This window comes from Phaethon aethereus (assembly GCF_964289735.1).
Source record: "Phaethon aethereus genome assembly, chromosome: 19".
NCBI lineage: Eukaryota > Metazoa > Chordata > Aves > Phaethontiformes > Phaethontidae > Phaethon > Phaethon aethereus.
The window spans coordinates 1126966-1143863 of record NC_138595.1 but is presented as its reverse complement, the minus strand read 5'-3'; the positions used below and the strand labels follow the sequence as shown (position 1 = coordinate 1143863).

The 16898-nt window shown below is 38.2% G+C and overlaps 1 protein-coding gene across 1 annotated transcript in view; it reads left to right on the top strand.

The window, feature by feature from the left end:
• The first annotated feature begins 830 nt into the window (after nt 1–830).
• The window catches only part of NLK (nemo like kinase), a 64416-nt gene continuing 48348 nt past the window's right edge, over nt 831–16898 (top strand). The window contains exon 1 of the mRNA XM_082008596.1: nt 831–1311. Within this exon, the coding sequence (XP_081864722.1) occupies nt 854–1311 (458 nt within the window). The 5' untranslated portion in view covers nt 831–853. The remainder of the gene's footprint in view (nt 1312–16898) is intronic.

Sequence of the window (16898 nt, the reverse complement as noted above, 5' to 3'; positions counted from 1 at the left end):
CGCCGCCGCCGCCGCCCCCCGCCGCATCCTCCCCTCGCCCCTCTTTATCCCCGGCCCCGCGCGCTGCCCTGTCATTCATTTGTCACTCTCCCCGCTCCCATTTTCCCCCCTCGCCCCGTCTCCTGCTCCTTCCGCCGTTGTTTGCTTTCCTGCCCCGTCCCTTTCTCTTCCTCCATCTATTTTTATCTTCTTTTCATACCCTTTTGCCATCCCCCTCCTTATCCTCGTCCTCCTCTCCCCACGCCTGCCGTTCCTCTTCACTTTTTCTGGGTGCTTGTGTGTGTTTCAGGCCTTCAAGGAAAAGTTGCAAACTCCCAAGTTGTTGTTTTTTTGGCTACATTTGAGGGAGCAGGTGCTGAAAGGAGGGAGCTATGTAGGAGGTGCCTGGGCGCTCAGGGAGGTTTCAAGGAGGTAAATGGAGAGGATGTGGGAATGGAAGGGGTAGACTTGTCAGTCCTCTTGGGGTATTCCAGGGGAGAGGCTCCAAACCCTCCTTCTGCAGGGAAGGGGGATTGATCACTGTATTTCTTTTCTATAAAGAGGGGGGAAAAAAAAAAAGTGAAGGAAAAAACCAAACAAAACCCAAGCCAGTTGCCCAAGGATGGAGTTTCAGTAGCCAACCACAGCTGGACGCTTGGGGGAAGAGGGTTCGTGCACTCTGGCTCACGTACACATGAAGAGATTCTCCAAATTGTTTGGCTTCACGAAGAGATAAGGCCAGTTGAGCTCAATGTTTCTAAAGGTGGGCCGTGTGTGATGAAACCCAACTTTTTTTAAAGTGTAGCAGATTTCATTTTTATGGCCAAATGATAGCTTGACCCAGTTGTTATCCAATCAAAGGGCATTTTTTTGAATGTCTCTTTGTGGCACAACAGCCAACGCAAAAATGATGGCGGCTTACAATGGCGGTACGTCTGCAGCAGCAGCAGGTCACCACCACCACCATCACCACCACCTTCCTCACCTCCCTCCTCCTCACCTCCATCACCACCACCACCCTCAACATCACTTGCATCCAGGCTCTGCGGCTGCGGTACATCCCGTACAGCAGCATGCCTCTTCGGCAGCTGCGGCTGCGGCAGCTGCGGCCGCAGCCGCGGCAATGTTAAACCCAGGGCAGCAGCAGCCATATTTCCCATCACCGGCACCGGGTCAGGCCCCTGGACCAGCTGCAGCAGCCCCAGCTCAGGTACAAGCTGCAGCAGCTGCTGCAGTTAAAGCGCACCATCATCAGCACTCACAACATCCACAACAGCAACTGGACATTGAGCCGGACAGACCTATTGGATATGGAGCCTTTGGTGTTGTCTGGTGAGTAAAGAAAAAAACGGAAATGATTTTTCCTTTTCATTTTTTACCAGATCATAATTCATTCTTGTTTTTGTCATTTGAATCAGAATATAAGAAAGCTGCTTACTACAAATTTTTTTGCTGGTTCTTCTCTGTTCTTAGAAAGTTGGCTTCACTTGTTTTTGTTGGCAGAACGAGGTTTAGAGTGGTGAAGAGCAAGCTCTGACTAACAGGCCACACCATCAATCTCTTTTGAGACAAATGCAACATGTTGATAGACCTTCCAAGCATTTTATTAGAATATGTATGTTGTGTAGTTAAGCTGTGCTTCTTGAAGTCTCAGGTTAACAAATGAGCATTAGAATATATGTTTTGACATGACGTAAGAGTTAGAAATTAAAAGCGTATGAAAATGTCTTCCTTCTTCAGTCACCTGTCAAGGTCTTTGTCTAAGAGACTGTTTGGCCTATATGCTACCCGAAACAGAATATCTGAACTTTGCTCTCCTCTCGTAAATGTAAATGGGATTTTCTGTCTTACTGTAGTACTGCCTACAGTCCTTTTATTCTCCCAGCCCCTCTTTCAGAGGATTTTGTCAGTGGAGCGTAATCTCTTCTAATGTATTTTCTGACCACCTTAATATAATGTATATAATTATTGCTCTTCAGGATCACTGAAGCAAAACTGGCATGAGGGTTGGTGGGGTTTTTTTTTCTATTTTTATGAACGGTTGTCAGTTTACCCTATTCTGAAATGTTCATTAGAAACATGAACGATGCCTTGGTGGTGTTTTTGAGAGCAAGCGTGCTGTGGCACACTTCCTGTATTGCAAAGTTTGAAGTGTGCAACTGTGTCATGTCTCTACAGAACTTTCCACAGCATTCAGTCAAGATGACTTTCTGTGATGGTTAAGGAGTTTTGCTTTTGGTACTGTTCGTATTTTAATTTTACTGAGGTAGAAGTATTATCTGGCTGGGATTGCAGTCTCTACCAGCATACGGTGGCAAAGTGCTTTTGCACGACAGGCCTAACAAGAGCAAGACACACTATTCCTTTGTCCCAGCCCTTAAAGTTGGTCATTCGTAACTAGACCAGTATTTGTAATAAAAGCATATTTTCTGAGAAGTCTGAACAAGCTGCACAAACTAGGCGTCGGTTAATGTTACAGTTGTTCTTGTGTCCCTTAATTCAGAAGGCCTAGGGAGTTAATTTAAATACTAAGTTTTCAAAGTCAGAGGGGTGCTGTTGTACAGTTAGCGCTGCTGTGTTCTAGATACGGTACAGTATAAAAAAGTTGATGGAAAAGAATGAAAACTGACAAGAAATCTGCTGTAAAAAATTATCTAAAGATTATTTCCATCTGTTCATATATTTTTGATAAAGTGTGTAATTTTTTAAACTTAATTGTTACAGGCTTGCTTAAATTTAGATTGTTATGTAAGATCAGACCTTGTTATTGTTTCTACAAGCATTTTGTTTACTTGTTTATATTTCCTAGGTCTTTATTTTCTCAGTTTTATTTGCAGAAAAGTAAGGTGAAGAGGGAGATGTGCTTTCATAATATTCAATAGAATAAAAGGTCAAGCTTGCATATTTAAATATAATATCATTAAGAATGATGAGGGGAAAAAAGAAGCGTAGGAAGAAGAAGGGCCTGTTCTTGACTGACATCGGGTAGAATGGTGACAGAAGAGTCCCCCCATCCCAAGACCCCTGACCGAGCAACTGCATCCACACAAGCAGGAATTGCCCCTAGTGGGACTATGCTTGCGAAGCTGTAACTACAGCTTTGGCTTCAAGATAAAAACAGCTTTTAAAAAAAAAAAAAAAAGAGGGAGGTTGTTGAATAAAATAAAAGCAGAAGCTTGGAGGTCAGATCTCCTTTACTAAAGCTATAAGGCTACGAAGGCTGAGAGTGTAATTTGCTGAAATTTGGTTCCTCTTTGCTCATGTATATGTGAATTCAGTGGTCACTGTTAGGCTTGGCATTTCATATTAACTTCTGCGAGTGCATGCAGACTGAATTTAAGAGTTTGTAAGCAATAATTAAACTGAATTTTAGATTTCATTCAAAATGTAAAAGAATGCCTGTGTAATTTAATTTTAGCTGTGTGAGAGAATGCAACTGAACATAAACATTCATTAGGATATTTATGGTTTAAGTTGACTTAGACATGAAAAATGCATACTTTGGTACAGAATTTTCAGTAACGAAAGGCCTAAGCTAATTTTGAAGAAGGATTCTCTCGCTTATCTGTATCTCTTTCTGAGCATGTATGGGCACTAATAGATAACTGAAAAGTTCATATCTGTACTTCTGTGGGAAATGGATATTATTCTACAGCCAGTTTGAGTATTTGAAGAAGTAGTCTTTCATCTTGCTACTCAGATGTGTCGTTGCATTGTCTAGAAAGATAGAACTTATCCTGCAGTTAAGTTTAGGTCGTCGAATAAGTAATGAGTAGTGTGCGGTATTGAGTTTCCTGTTAGCTTACTGAGAGTGATTTTGACTTGGCAGTTGAATTAGCATTTGTCGTTAGTTCATTTGTCGTTAGTTCATTTGTCTGGTACTTCATGACGTTTCGGGGTAGCAAATGTGCTGCTGGAGTTCGTCACTCATGAAGCATCATGCTTCAGCATTTTCCTTATTAACCCATGCATGCTTGTATTGCTGCTGCTAGTATTTGTATACACAAGCTGTATCCTTGCTCATCTAGTCACCATTACGTCTTAAATCAACTGTCCTGGGCACGTCATCTCTTTCGACTCCATGTAGATTTTAAAGTGAACTTAACACGAGCTGTCAAAGTAGAAAATAATCTCTTGAACAGTTGGCAACAAATTGCTATATTTATCCATTTTCATTGTGCTTTAACATAAAGATGTGCATATTAATGCAATACCAAAGCTTGGTGTTTCTGAACTGTGGCAAAAGAGGGGGGGGGGGAAGTTGCTGAAGCAGTAGGTACCTCCCCCAGGTTCTGCAGATTTGCTTAACTCTGCTCTTGTTTGGCAAATTGCCACAAACCAAGTTGCGTACCTAATTTGCTGAAGACAGAGCAATTTGCTCTGGAAGTATCCACTGTTAACGCATTCTTAAAGTATTGAAAAAAATACCGATTGTAGTTTCAGCGACAAACTCTGTTTGTGCCCCATGTTTCAAATTGTCTATCTGATTTTTGGAAGTCTTGTGTATATTCTAAGAATAAGGAGCTGTCCTTTGCAGAAGTGCTCCCTGTTTTGGTGGGGAGACATGCTGCTGCCATCTGGTGGGATTAATAATAATGATGATGATAATAATAATAATAATAATTATTATTATTATTTCATGGAACCTGCCAGGGCTCATAGGTTTTTGAGTGAGGGCTGAAGCCTTAATACCTCTGCAAGAGGCTTTCATGCTGTTTTCATGCAGGATTCCTAGACCAGTGAAGAGGAACTGCAACTTCTGTGGAGGTAGACAGGGAATAATTACTGTGGTGCTGGTTCAAGTTGCTAACATTGCCGCTGAAATTTTGTGAAAATGTCTTGTTGGTTGTAATATATCAACTCCCATGGGATAAGAAGCTATGACTCTGTAAGGTGTGTGGGGATTGTATTTGTCTTACATGTGTCTCTAATTTGGAAAAGTTATTGTCATTCATCAAAGATTGTGAAATCAACCAATCTGTTTTATTATTATCAAAACTGTTAAAAGGCACCTCTGTGGGGAATCTGTTACAAATGACAATGGAAAACAGTAAATGAATTTTTTTTTTTTAGTCCCGATTTACACATTTTTAAATTGCAGTGTGGTTTTTAATGTATTTGCTTCTAATACTTTTTATTCAGAAAGTCAAACAGCAGTATAAAGTTCCAAATAGTTTGGCTGTTGATGTTGAGATAGGATATTATGTACAGGCTGACAGAACTTTTAAAGGCAGGAATAATTTAGCCTAAATCTACTGTTCATTCCTGGCCTTCAAAGGCCTGAAATCACTAAAATTACTGCTAAATAAAAATTGAAAGAATATTGCATACAGTTGATTGTTGCCTGGACCCTAGAACTATTTTAAGAAGGTTTTATCACTGTAGTGATACTAAGCACAGCAGTAGGAAAGATGTTTCTAGGATAAACTGATAATCTCCTGACTGTTACTTTAAAGGAACGTGTCATGCTGAGCGAGTATGCAATATAGATAATTTGTTTTGGACTAAGTTGCTAGAACGTATATTAGGGGAAAAAAAAAGATGTTACAGCTTAAAAGAAGTATGCATAATGGCAGAATAAGTTCCCCTTGTGATGTCTGATACTGCTGTGAGCCACACTGATGTTTTGCATCGTTAATGCAAATAATAATGCAAAAGTCCAGTCTGGTAAGCATGAAAAGTTTAGAAAAAGCTGAATTATGCAAATTTGTTTTATGAAACCCTAAGACTTTTGGTGTGAGCGATTTTTTTGTAGACTAAAGCTGTTTGTATAATGGTCTTTTTCCAGTGCCTCAAAAGTTACCTGCTAGTGGAAGACGTAACTTGAACGTTAGGAAAATGTCCCACGTTAATTAGCATTTAGATGGACAATTGTTGGCTTTGCTTTAAACGATTTCATCTGACATTTTGTATTCATCTAAAAGGAATTGTTATTCATCAAAAAAATACAAAGGGACTCTAAAGTTTATCCTGGCACTCTCATTGTGAGTGAGACTGAGCATAAATGGAGAACTGTAAGCAGGAAGTGATTTCTCTGGTAGATGGAACAGAATATCCACCGGAATTGGATAAACAGTCTCTGAAGCAGTAATCCACACCAATAATGTTATCTGGAGAGAGAATCCCTACAAAACATTCAAACTGAGCAAATCCAAGAGAAATCCAAAGAGCCTTTTAAAGTTCTGATACTGCAGCTGGCTAAGATGCACCAGCAGAACTAACCAAGAATATAACCCAGGGTTTTTCTTTAAGAGTGGAAAACATCTACAGTGTGGTATATTGATTTTTGGTGTCGTGAAATTTGCCTTTAGTAACGGGCAATAAAAATGTTTAAAATTAATAAATACAATGGTCAGAAATAGCTTCAAAAAAACCCCAAACCTTCCAGGATCTTTGGAGGACTTGGCTGTCTGCATTGACTGTTGTGTTTAGCATTGCTGATGACTGTCACTCATCTAGGTAAATATGAAACTTTCCATACAAATGATGCATCTGCTTTGTCTGCATAGACTGTAACAGAAAAACGTGAACACAAATTTCCCGTTAGAAAAGATTACCGCTGTTTAGTTCTTTCCAGTTCCAGTATGCAAACACCTTTCCATGAGAAGCTGTGATATAAATGTCATTATAATTGCCTGACCCCTTATGGGTGACATTTTTAAATAATGTTGCCTTGCACTGTTCAGCTGGGTAGAGCCTCTGTACTACTGGTAGCCTGTCTTGACTGGGCTGTGGGAAGCGGACAGAACCATTCCAGACAGGAGAACTGCATTGGATACTGGGTTTTTTGGTTTTCCACTTGTTGTGTTATACTTCAGTGAGTTTTTCTGTTGTCTGGGATGCCTGATGCAGATAGGCAGTGATTTCCGAAGAAAGAGACTAAGTCGTTTTTATCCAGTTATTTCTTGGAGGAAACCATGAGGTTGCCTAAGGCAAAAGAGGCAGTACCAGCAACCGGCGCTTTACAGAGCAGAGTTTGTATTGTGTTTCACACTTACCATCATCATTTAAGGATCTGCAGGTGATTATCTTTAATCACTATGTCAATATTTTTTAAAGGATTGCTTTATCTAAATTGGATTCTGACACTCATTGTGAAGAAATACAGTACAACAATGACGTTATTCAGGTTTTTTTATGTGGGAAATTTTGCAAAACTTGTATGTTTAAGTTGGGGCCTTGTAACTTTTCAAATTTCATGAAGAGAAAAATTCTCTTAAGATTTAAATGACTGTTCCCCAAATGTGCTGAATTAAATGAAATGGATATAATAACTGCTTGCATTTAAATTAGACATTGGGAATTAGGTGAAATTCTATCTGAGTAATATACTTGATTGTTCATTATTGTCTTGTAGGATGATGCAAGAAGGAAGGAATGTGGATAAGATTTTTTTCTTCAAAGTTGGGCGAGGACCATTTTGGATAAATTAGTTCACTGTGAATTATGCCAAGGTCAGCATTTCACAGGTCACTTGAAATGCACGTTGTTTTGCAGCACCTGCAAATCTTGATGTTGTTTGTATCCAATATAACTGTATGCTGATAATACAGTTAGATCATGCTAGCATTCAGTATTTTCTCTTTCCTCTGAATTCTGCAAATGTTACAGCAGAACAGCTTGTGACTGGATCTACAGTCTAATATTGATTTTTCAGAAGACGTATTTCAGATGTTCCTTTCCCCTCTCCCCCGCCCATACTCTCACCTTTTTTTAAGAGCGTGTTTAAATTGTCCATTTTGCTAATCGGGAAACATAAAGGGCTGTAGCGTTCATAAACGGGTGCAGGTGTAAGAATGCATACCCATTGTACGTGATCAAACAGAGCAGTAAATACAGGCAATAACAAGCGTGTGCCTTGTGTGAGGCTGCTTGATGTCGCTAGGCTGCCTGATTTCTTGGGGAAACAATGGGATTGAGAGTGAAAATAGCTTTGGGCAGGTAAAGTAGAAGGAAGCCTTTGGGATATGTTTGAAGTGTTTTTTGATGGCTTGTAAGGGTTGTATCTGGGTCTCATGTATCTTTAATCCTCTGGAAAGTTCTGCCTTCTAGTCTGGGATACGTAACATTCAGCTTATCATATGAGAAGTTGTATAGAGCTTACTTAAACTGAATTTGTGTTTATTAAAATGAACAATAATTTGTTAATTTAATTGGTAGTGTTTTTTAAAGTGGCATATTAAAAAATCCACAAAGAACTGTAATTTAAATGTTAGAAAATAAGCAAATTGAGAAGCTGGCTTAGTCTGCAAAACTGAGCATGGATGAATGAGTTTTATGATGGAGGGAGATGTTTGGGGGAATACTACTGTATTTTAGGTTAAACTATTAATGTAGGCTCCTGTATGTAAGTAGACCCATCTGTTCTGTATTTGAGGGTTAGCTTTTGAAGTCCTGTTTGTCTGAGTTGTTCGTAAGCAAATACTGAACAGTAGCTGTACTACTAGATTTTGTGTACCAACAAGGTCTAGCTCCCCCTTTTTTTTATATGAAGTTTTGGTTACTTGAGCACAAGCATGCCTTTGGTTTCTTAATAAGAAGAGTTGCAGTGGAGCAATCGAGTCCTCTTTTTACACAGAATGTGAAAAATTTTCCTCTTCCTATTTTTGAAAGATTGAAATGGCACATAGGGAATGCTACAATCTTCTTGCATGATCCGGGCATAATTTAGTTGGGTGGAGTGTGCAGCCGGGTTGCAACGTTTAATCAGTTTACATCTGCATTCTGCTTGGTCTAACAAATGCTCTCCATGCTGACTACTGGTGGCCACCCCTGTAACCGTTCCGGCGTTCACAATTGCTTGGTAACGCTTGTGTTCTCATACAGTACTCGCTATAAGGCAGGCTGAAGTAACATTAATTACTTGCTAGTAGCAAGCATATGTTACAGGACTGTTCTGACTGGTCCAAATAGAGTTTCAGCTGAGACAAAGAATAATTTTTTTTCTGCCTTTGTTGGTTGTACTTTTGCTGTATTTAGATTTCTGTTAGTCTGATTTCTCTGCTTATTTCCTCAGTCTGGAGATTTCCTGAAAATAGAACTGGCTACTTTGTTTGACTTTGTTGAAAAATGAAAGTCCTTGGAACAGAGAATAAGATGATACAGGGGCAATGTAGATTTTAAAATCATTCCGGAATATGAGAGGTAATGTAAAAAGTAGGATCTGTACTCAGAATAGCTTCTAGGGTTTACTGAAACCCATTTATTTCTGGTCAAAAGAATTCAATAAGAAGCAGCTTGGCTCAGTTACTGCAATTTCCTCTGTAACCTTTAGAATCTAAGAGTAAGCACTTGATTAAAGATTAAGTTATAAATATTATTACGAGAGTAATCTATCTGAAAATGTTTGGATTTTTTTCCTGAAATTCAAGTACGTGGTATGCCTGGTACTTACTTAATAGCTGATGTCCTTTTTAAGTTTCTATAACAGATTATTTAATGTGTGTGATCAATGACTATGTCCTCTATTGCTTAGTACCAAGTATTTACAATGATATAATCTCTTTCTGTAACCAAAATATAGTTTCAGTTTCCAAGTGGTAGCTTGGATTTATGCCAGTTTGAGTCTGTCCTAAATTACCTGTAAAGTTGGGAAATCTTTAAAGTAATAAATAATTTTTTTTAGGTAATGGAGCTTTAGTGTTGATTACACTAGTAAATGGAGTCATTAGCACTGATGTAAACTGTTGAGTTTGGAGTTGTATGGATCTCCTCCCATGCTACCCCTTGTGGAAATAACAGCATATGGTTGTGTGTGTGCTGGAGATGGATGGGAGCAGAAGCCTGTGGAGCTGAGGAGTGAGAGCTTCTAAGAGGAGAGACTTGGGATGGGGATGTGTTAACTGGGAATGCAGGATGGAGGAAATGGGAGAATCCCTGCTGCATGTGAAATATTCCATTGGCCAGGGCCAGAACTCTGTCTTCCATCTGTCACTGATGACATTCCTCAAAGACGACAGTTATCTTGTCTGGGTTGGAACAGTGCAGACGGGTTTTCAAACACAGGAAAAAGCTTTACAGCTCTCGAAGTTGTCTAATGTGGATGTGTTCAGCTGTTCTACAAACAGTTAAGTGCAGTCGGAATGGACAAAGCCCCGGTGGTGTTATTTGAAAATGCATCACAAAGCAGATGCTTTATTGTGAGTCCAGCTAACTATTACATCCAATTTTGTAAAAGTAGACCCCTGAGTGAGGGAGAGGTGCTTAAATGAAAGTGGCTTATGACAGGCAGTACATATATGTATGTAAAGAATAGAGGCTTATGTGGTTAATGCATTTATTTATTGATAATGGTATTTGACCATAATAAGCAGTAACAAGGAAAAAGTGAATGCAAGTGGTAGTGGATGGGATGAGTAGTGAATGGGGCAGTAGCTAAAGGTGGTACAAACCATAGCAATTATCTGCTGTCTAAATGCAGAGAGGTTATAAAAATTAATTTTGTTGTTGTAGCAGTAAGCCATGCTTTTAAAAAAAAATAACATAGGTAACATATTTTCTTTAATCCCTGCCCCCCCCCGCCATGTTCTGACTGTCCTTTTCATCACCTCCACCCCTTTTTCTTATTTTCCAGTACTATCTGTGGTGCTTTGTATGAAGTGCCGCTTATCACCAGCATGTTTGAATGAAGACAATAGTGTTTAGATACGAGGGCTAAATTGTAGAAAATAATTACTGCTTCTCTGTGGAAATCACTAGAGCTCCATCCATAGTGCATTGTAGAAGTAACCTGAAAAAGTGCAAAGTCATCTGCTCTACGAAAATATTTGGCATTCCTTAGTATGTCACATATGCCCTACGAATGGGCTACAGACTGGCCTGTGGATGTACGATGTGTGCAAATACTGGTGATTCAAGCAGGCAGATCACAGAACTGTGTATCTTTTAGGGAGATCCCCAACTCACCTGTGGGCAGAAATGCCCTAACTTTGCCAAAGTGTAATATATTAAAGTTTTTAAGGTATTTATACTTTTAATACTTGGTTATATATTGTAAAGGACACTGAGAACTTTGATCAATGAAATTGTCAGCACATTTTTCTAGGTTTCAGAGTTCCGCAATTTTTCTGCAAGTTGCCTACTGGGAGTTTCAGTAATCATGGAAGAAGTGGCAGTTGTGTTCAACGGAGCTCAGCTGTGTGATGTGTGAGTGCATACAGCAAGGTACGAGTGCAGTGTTAGAGTACAGGAGTGCATAGAGCTTCACAGGAGAGGGAACAGACCAGACAAACTGCATTAGGTGCATACAGCCTTTTACCAAAATGCACTGGTGTTCAGTACACCAAAACACCAGAACAATCTGGACTTAATTTTACTATTTAAACCTGTATCTTCTTTTGCTTTGTGAGAGTGATGGGTAAATGAAGGTAGACTTTTATCAGCCTTGATATTAAATAACTTCCATGGCTATGGCTGACTTTGGAACATAGCCATGTACAGTGTTTAAAAGTGCTTAGTAAGAATTTGAGCTTTAATCATGAGGGCTGTAGCAGATCAGCGTGTCCTAGTAGTATCATTCTTTAATTTCCTGATGGAGTATTTTTCTACAAAGGCTTGGAAGCATATGTGTGTGAGTGGAATTTTTATACTGTTTATAATGTTAGATATAACACCAGAATGGTTGTAGCAGAATAGTTTTCTAGAATACGTACTTTGATAGATTATCTTCTGTTTTTTCTTTAATTTTCTTAGAACGTGGTATGATGGTATTTATATATAAACTTGAAAAAAATAAATTCAGAGCTTTCTGTTCAAGAAATTCTTGCAGAAAATTTTGTTTAAAAGTAAAATATGCTGGGAAATGTAGGAATCCTTGGACTCTAGAGAAGGATTTTCTTTCTCCCATTCTCTTTCATATGCAAATATATTTTAACAGGTGCAAACAAATTGCTCACCAGAGAAACTGGTGGTTTAGTTTCCTTGTGACTTTGGAATGGTGCTATTCCAAATTTTAAGCCTAAATCTACTCCTGGTTTCACAGCAATATTTTTCTTCATTATTCTGGCACCACCAGGCGGTGCTCTTATGGTTTTCTTCATTTTGTAAGTTAAATATAGTGTCGGAATAGAGCGTTTGCTTAATGGCAGCAATAAAGTTGAGGATGGTATTGAACTGATGGTCAAATAGTTATTCTGGCTTTGATCTACATTATTTCTTTTTTTTCTGAAAAGCTACTGATTTTCCCTTCTCTCTTGAAAGTGTACATAGAGTATTTAATTTCAGATAATGCATTTTATTATTTTATTTAATATACATTCTTATAACTATTGAAGAATATTTGTCTATTCATAGCAAAACTTATTCTATAAAGGTAGTAGCAATTTTCAGAAATGAGCAATCTTCTTCATGTGAAGTAATTGCCAAGATCTGTACTAGCACTTGTTGAGCTCTGCAAATGAGACTTGAAAGCCAATCTAGTTGTAGATTAGAAAGGAGAGAGTCTAGCATGTGGCCTGGGTCAGTGGACTTTGTTTCACTGAAAACCATTTTATTTTTCTTCTAACTGTTTTGGTTCCTAATTAATAGGTTAAGATTTATTACAGGAAATACAGGAGAAATTCTATCACAGGCCATTTTGAACCCTTTTAATTTGGATATGGCACTTCTGTCTGGAGTGGAAGCTCACAGTGCACTGACTTTTGGATAGATGTGTATGTCTTTCTGTCTTTTAATACAATACTTTCTAGCTTCTTCCTGCCTTTGTTTTTAAAAGCTCTTGACAACCGGTATGAAACTAAATAAGAGCTTTTTCCCCCCTCCAGAGCTTACATAGTAAGCAGAACAAAAGCATTGTTAAAAAGGCTGTTCTTATACAGCAGTGTAACTTTTCTTTGGATATTTCTGTAAATTCTTATTGGTCCATTTACTTCAGACCTCTTATTTGGAGGGAGAATATCTTGCAGGTAAGCTTTACAGAAGAAGGAAAAGAAGATACCAGTTATTCCCAGACTGCTTGTGATCCATCTTTCTTAATTTTATCAGTTCCTAGGCTAGCTTTTTTAGGTAAAATGAAGAGAATTTTCTGAATCTCTTAGTGGTTTCTGACTCAGTCCTGTGTGCTCCCCAAGTGCTTTTGAAATCCTGCAGACCAGACCTCCTTGATGTTGATTTGTAGCTTGTGGGTATGTTGATGAAGCAAAATTATTATTCTTGTTAATTGTTCTGATTGAAGGGACGTGGATCAAACAGGTCATGGAAATACATGATATTCATAAAATTAATATGCATAATGTAATACTGCACAAGGTTACAAATGTAGACTGTATAGAGTACTTCGCATCCAAGCGTGCCTTAACTTCAGTTACTGCATCTGGCTTGAGCTGTGGCTAACAGTTTAGAAAGGTGCATCTGCAAACTAGCTCTTAACTCTCTGTGTAGATTTAAAAAAAAAAAAAAAAGACATTCAAAACAATACAAGAAAAATTTAGATGCTGGGTTGTTTTTTTTTAATAAAAGTGAGGAGTCTTCCATTCAATTAGCATTTTTCAAGTCGTGAGTCCTATTTCAATTGCAAGGATGTATCCAGAACAAGCAAGAGTAGACACAGGCTGAAAGTGATGCCTTAGAAAATTAAGATCTGCCAGTAGTTTTGTCCTCGTAAGTCACCGTTCTGGAAACTGATCTTGTTAACATGATGTACAGCTAAAGGACAATGGAGTTCAAGGGTTTATCTTTTCATGTAGTTCAGCATATGTAAATGAAAAAAAAACCAAACACCAAAACAACCAAGGGTTGTATCAAGAAAAATACCCAGCTCTTAAAGTGAAATAAACCGAATGAATAGTAACTAGCATCTACCTTATTTTTATGGCTAAATTCAAATTGTTGGGGAGAGAAGCTCCCAAATAATAATTGCTCTTAAATAGGGAAAACTCTGCTTTCCCACATCCCTTATGCCTTTCACTGTTTTGAATTGACCAAATGAATTCACAGTTACTGTCCATGACATTTACAGACTTTTTATATGCCTCATCCTTGCTGACAAGTATTATAAATACCTGATTTGAAAGACTCAGTTTTAATTTAGGAGCTGTATTTGGTTAAGGATGCAGTTTCACAGCCACGTTCTGGCAGCCCATCCACTGTGCCTCAGCTAGCATTCATGTGACAGTGTCCCGAATTGTCAGTCTTCTGTTGACTGCTGCTGTGAATATTCAGATCATGAACTGGAACAAAAGAATATGAAATTAAAACCTGCTAGAATTCTTTTCAGGTTTAAATCTTAAAGTGTTTATCTTCTCCGTATAGATCCAGACTGCTTCTGGAGAGGGAGAGTCTCAGTGCATGTTCTGTGGAATACTTCTGTGTCAGTGCCTAAAGAACAACTAGCACAGATCCTGCATGCTGTTAGTCTTTATGCATAAGTATTCTAACGCAGAATGTCATAAAGCAATACTGATAGGCAAAAATATTTTTTAAAAAAACCTATTTTACAATAGTTCACTTAATTTAAGTGAATGAGGGTTCTACCTAACAGCTTAACTAAAAGCAGGTTTTTAATTATGAAGTGGAAAGTACCTTTTATTTGTTTTTTAAGTTATTATAGATAGCTCAAGGTATCAAAGTGCTTTTCTGAGCCTATTTGCTCATTGATTGTATTTGAAAAGTCAGGGTTAAGGTCTTCCACTGTGCTCTTGACAGCAGGGCATTGACATACTTGCCCAAGCCCATAATCTGAATTGCTGCTTTCCTTTTGCCCCTGATGAAGGAGAAAAGCATTTACCTTTTTTAGATTCTTATTGTTTATTGTTTTCTGAAGCAGTTGAAGAAAAGTAGGTGAATGTTGACAGAATAGGGACCAGCCTTGACCTACTTGTGGCTTTTTCTCTGATCTCTTGTCTTGGGCATGCCACCTTGTCATTTTTATGCTACTGTTTACTCATCTAAAGGCTCTTCTAAAACATTAAGAAGTGACGGGTGTTTGGTAATTTGAATATTAAATGTATATATCATCACTCCCACAGAAGATTTTGACACCTATCATATGACCCAGTAAAGGGAATCCTTCTGTAATCATTTTTATTTCATACTGTTTAAACTTTGGGTTTGAAGTGTTTTAGAGCCATTAATTTCATTCCCCTTTGAAATTCTGCATTTTCTTCCAAGAGTCCAAGGCTGGAATTACACCCATGGTAGTGATTTATGTTATCACAAGGTTTTTGGCTGACTCAGAATAGAGTAACATATATTAGGATTTTTGTGTCAGTTCATGGAGATGATTTAAAACTAAATATAGCTTTGAAACTAATAGGTAAGACAAGAGCCCTGCAGGTCTGACTTCAGCGTTTCTTTGGATGAAGTTGTGAAACCAAGACTGCTATGTAGGATATAAATTAGTTTGGTTTATAACATTCCAGGTTGGTACTGGGTGGAGGGGGGGTGGGGGAGAAGCACACTTTCCTTGAAGAACCTGTGATATTTTAAACAGTGATCTAAGATTACCTATTGTGGTCAAATTTTAAAAGGGGGGAAAAAAGGGCAAGTATCACTGAAGCTGTGCTGTCTTCTTGAGTGTGCAGTCTCCTCCACCGCCTGCTTCTTGTACCTGTTTACTTGGGCACTAGTACCATGAGATTAACAGGGTTGGTTGGGTTTTTAGTTTTTAGACTGCTAACAAGTCTTGTAGACATTTACTAATATAAAAACCCCAAAATTTTCAACAATGTGCAGGGGTACCATCCTGACACCGTCAGCACTCGGAGAGGAACAGGGGACAAGGCCTTTCAATAAACCTTTGAACTTTGCTACTCCGTCTTATGACACCTTCTATAACTCAAGCCAGTGGCTTTACCCTGGCCAGTAAGCGTATCATACCTTCAGGTCCTGATCAAATGTATTAAATGAAGACATAAAGCTAACGTGATAAATATTATGGAAAGATGAGATTAAAGGAGGAAGACCATTCTGAGTGATCTCTCCTTATTTGTGAATGCCAGTAAAAGAAGTGTGTGACATGTTTGTTTAGCAATAGAAAACACACTGCACATCAGCCAACAGAGCTGCAGTAACATATCTTTCATTTTATACCTGAAGTACATTTGTATTTTAATCTCTGAGGATTTGGTATGGTTGATGTTATCACTTATTAATGTTTCAGTTATTGATCCTTATAATGAATTTATTACTCAGTTCTACTTTAATCTGAAAATATTATCCTGAAAAAGGAAACAAAAATAAAGTCAGCAATAGAGACCAGCAAAAATCAGTCAATAAAGTCATCAAAAGAGTTCAGCAAAAATCAGTCATCACTGTTTTGACACAGATAATTTATTTTGTTCCTGTATTATTATGCAATTATTAAACATTTGGATAGACTTCAAAAATTTCTCAGTTCTGAAGTTAGACGTGCATTCACTGGCTTTAACAAATCATCTGAAAAGGTATGCTTTGCCTTGGATGAGCATTAGATATAATACTGGCATTGTGATACTGTCCTGTCTTGCAAAAAACCCTAATGATTTGTTTGAGTGACGGTCATATACTTTATCACAGTTGCAAAGGGGGTCACATTAAGTCTTGGGAAGTGTTACAAAGGTAGAAGGTTAAGGTTAAAGGACTTGAACTTTGACAAGAACAATACTGACTGGCAAATGCTCAATACCAAGCAGTTACTTAAAAAATATTTATAGAGAAGGACTTGCTTTTACCTGAAAATTTAGGTTTTGCAAATTTTATGGTATTTCAGTCATTTGAGTAGTAAGCCAAATGATCTCTCATAGAATTATCAACAAGATGAGAAATTGCATTGGTTACACATTCTGCCTGTTGCAGACATGAAGGAATTTTAAAACAAAAAAGGAGTGGTTATGGCTCCAATATAATTGAGACTGTCAAGGAAACAGGTGAAATTTTTACAGCACTCTGAGACTTGATGGTATGTGACAGAGGATGATTCACTTCACTGGTCCATGGTAATGGGA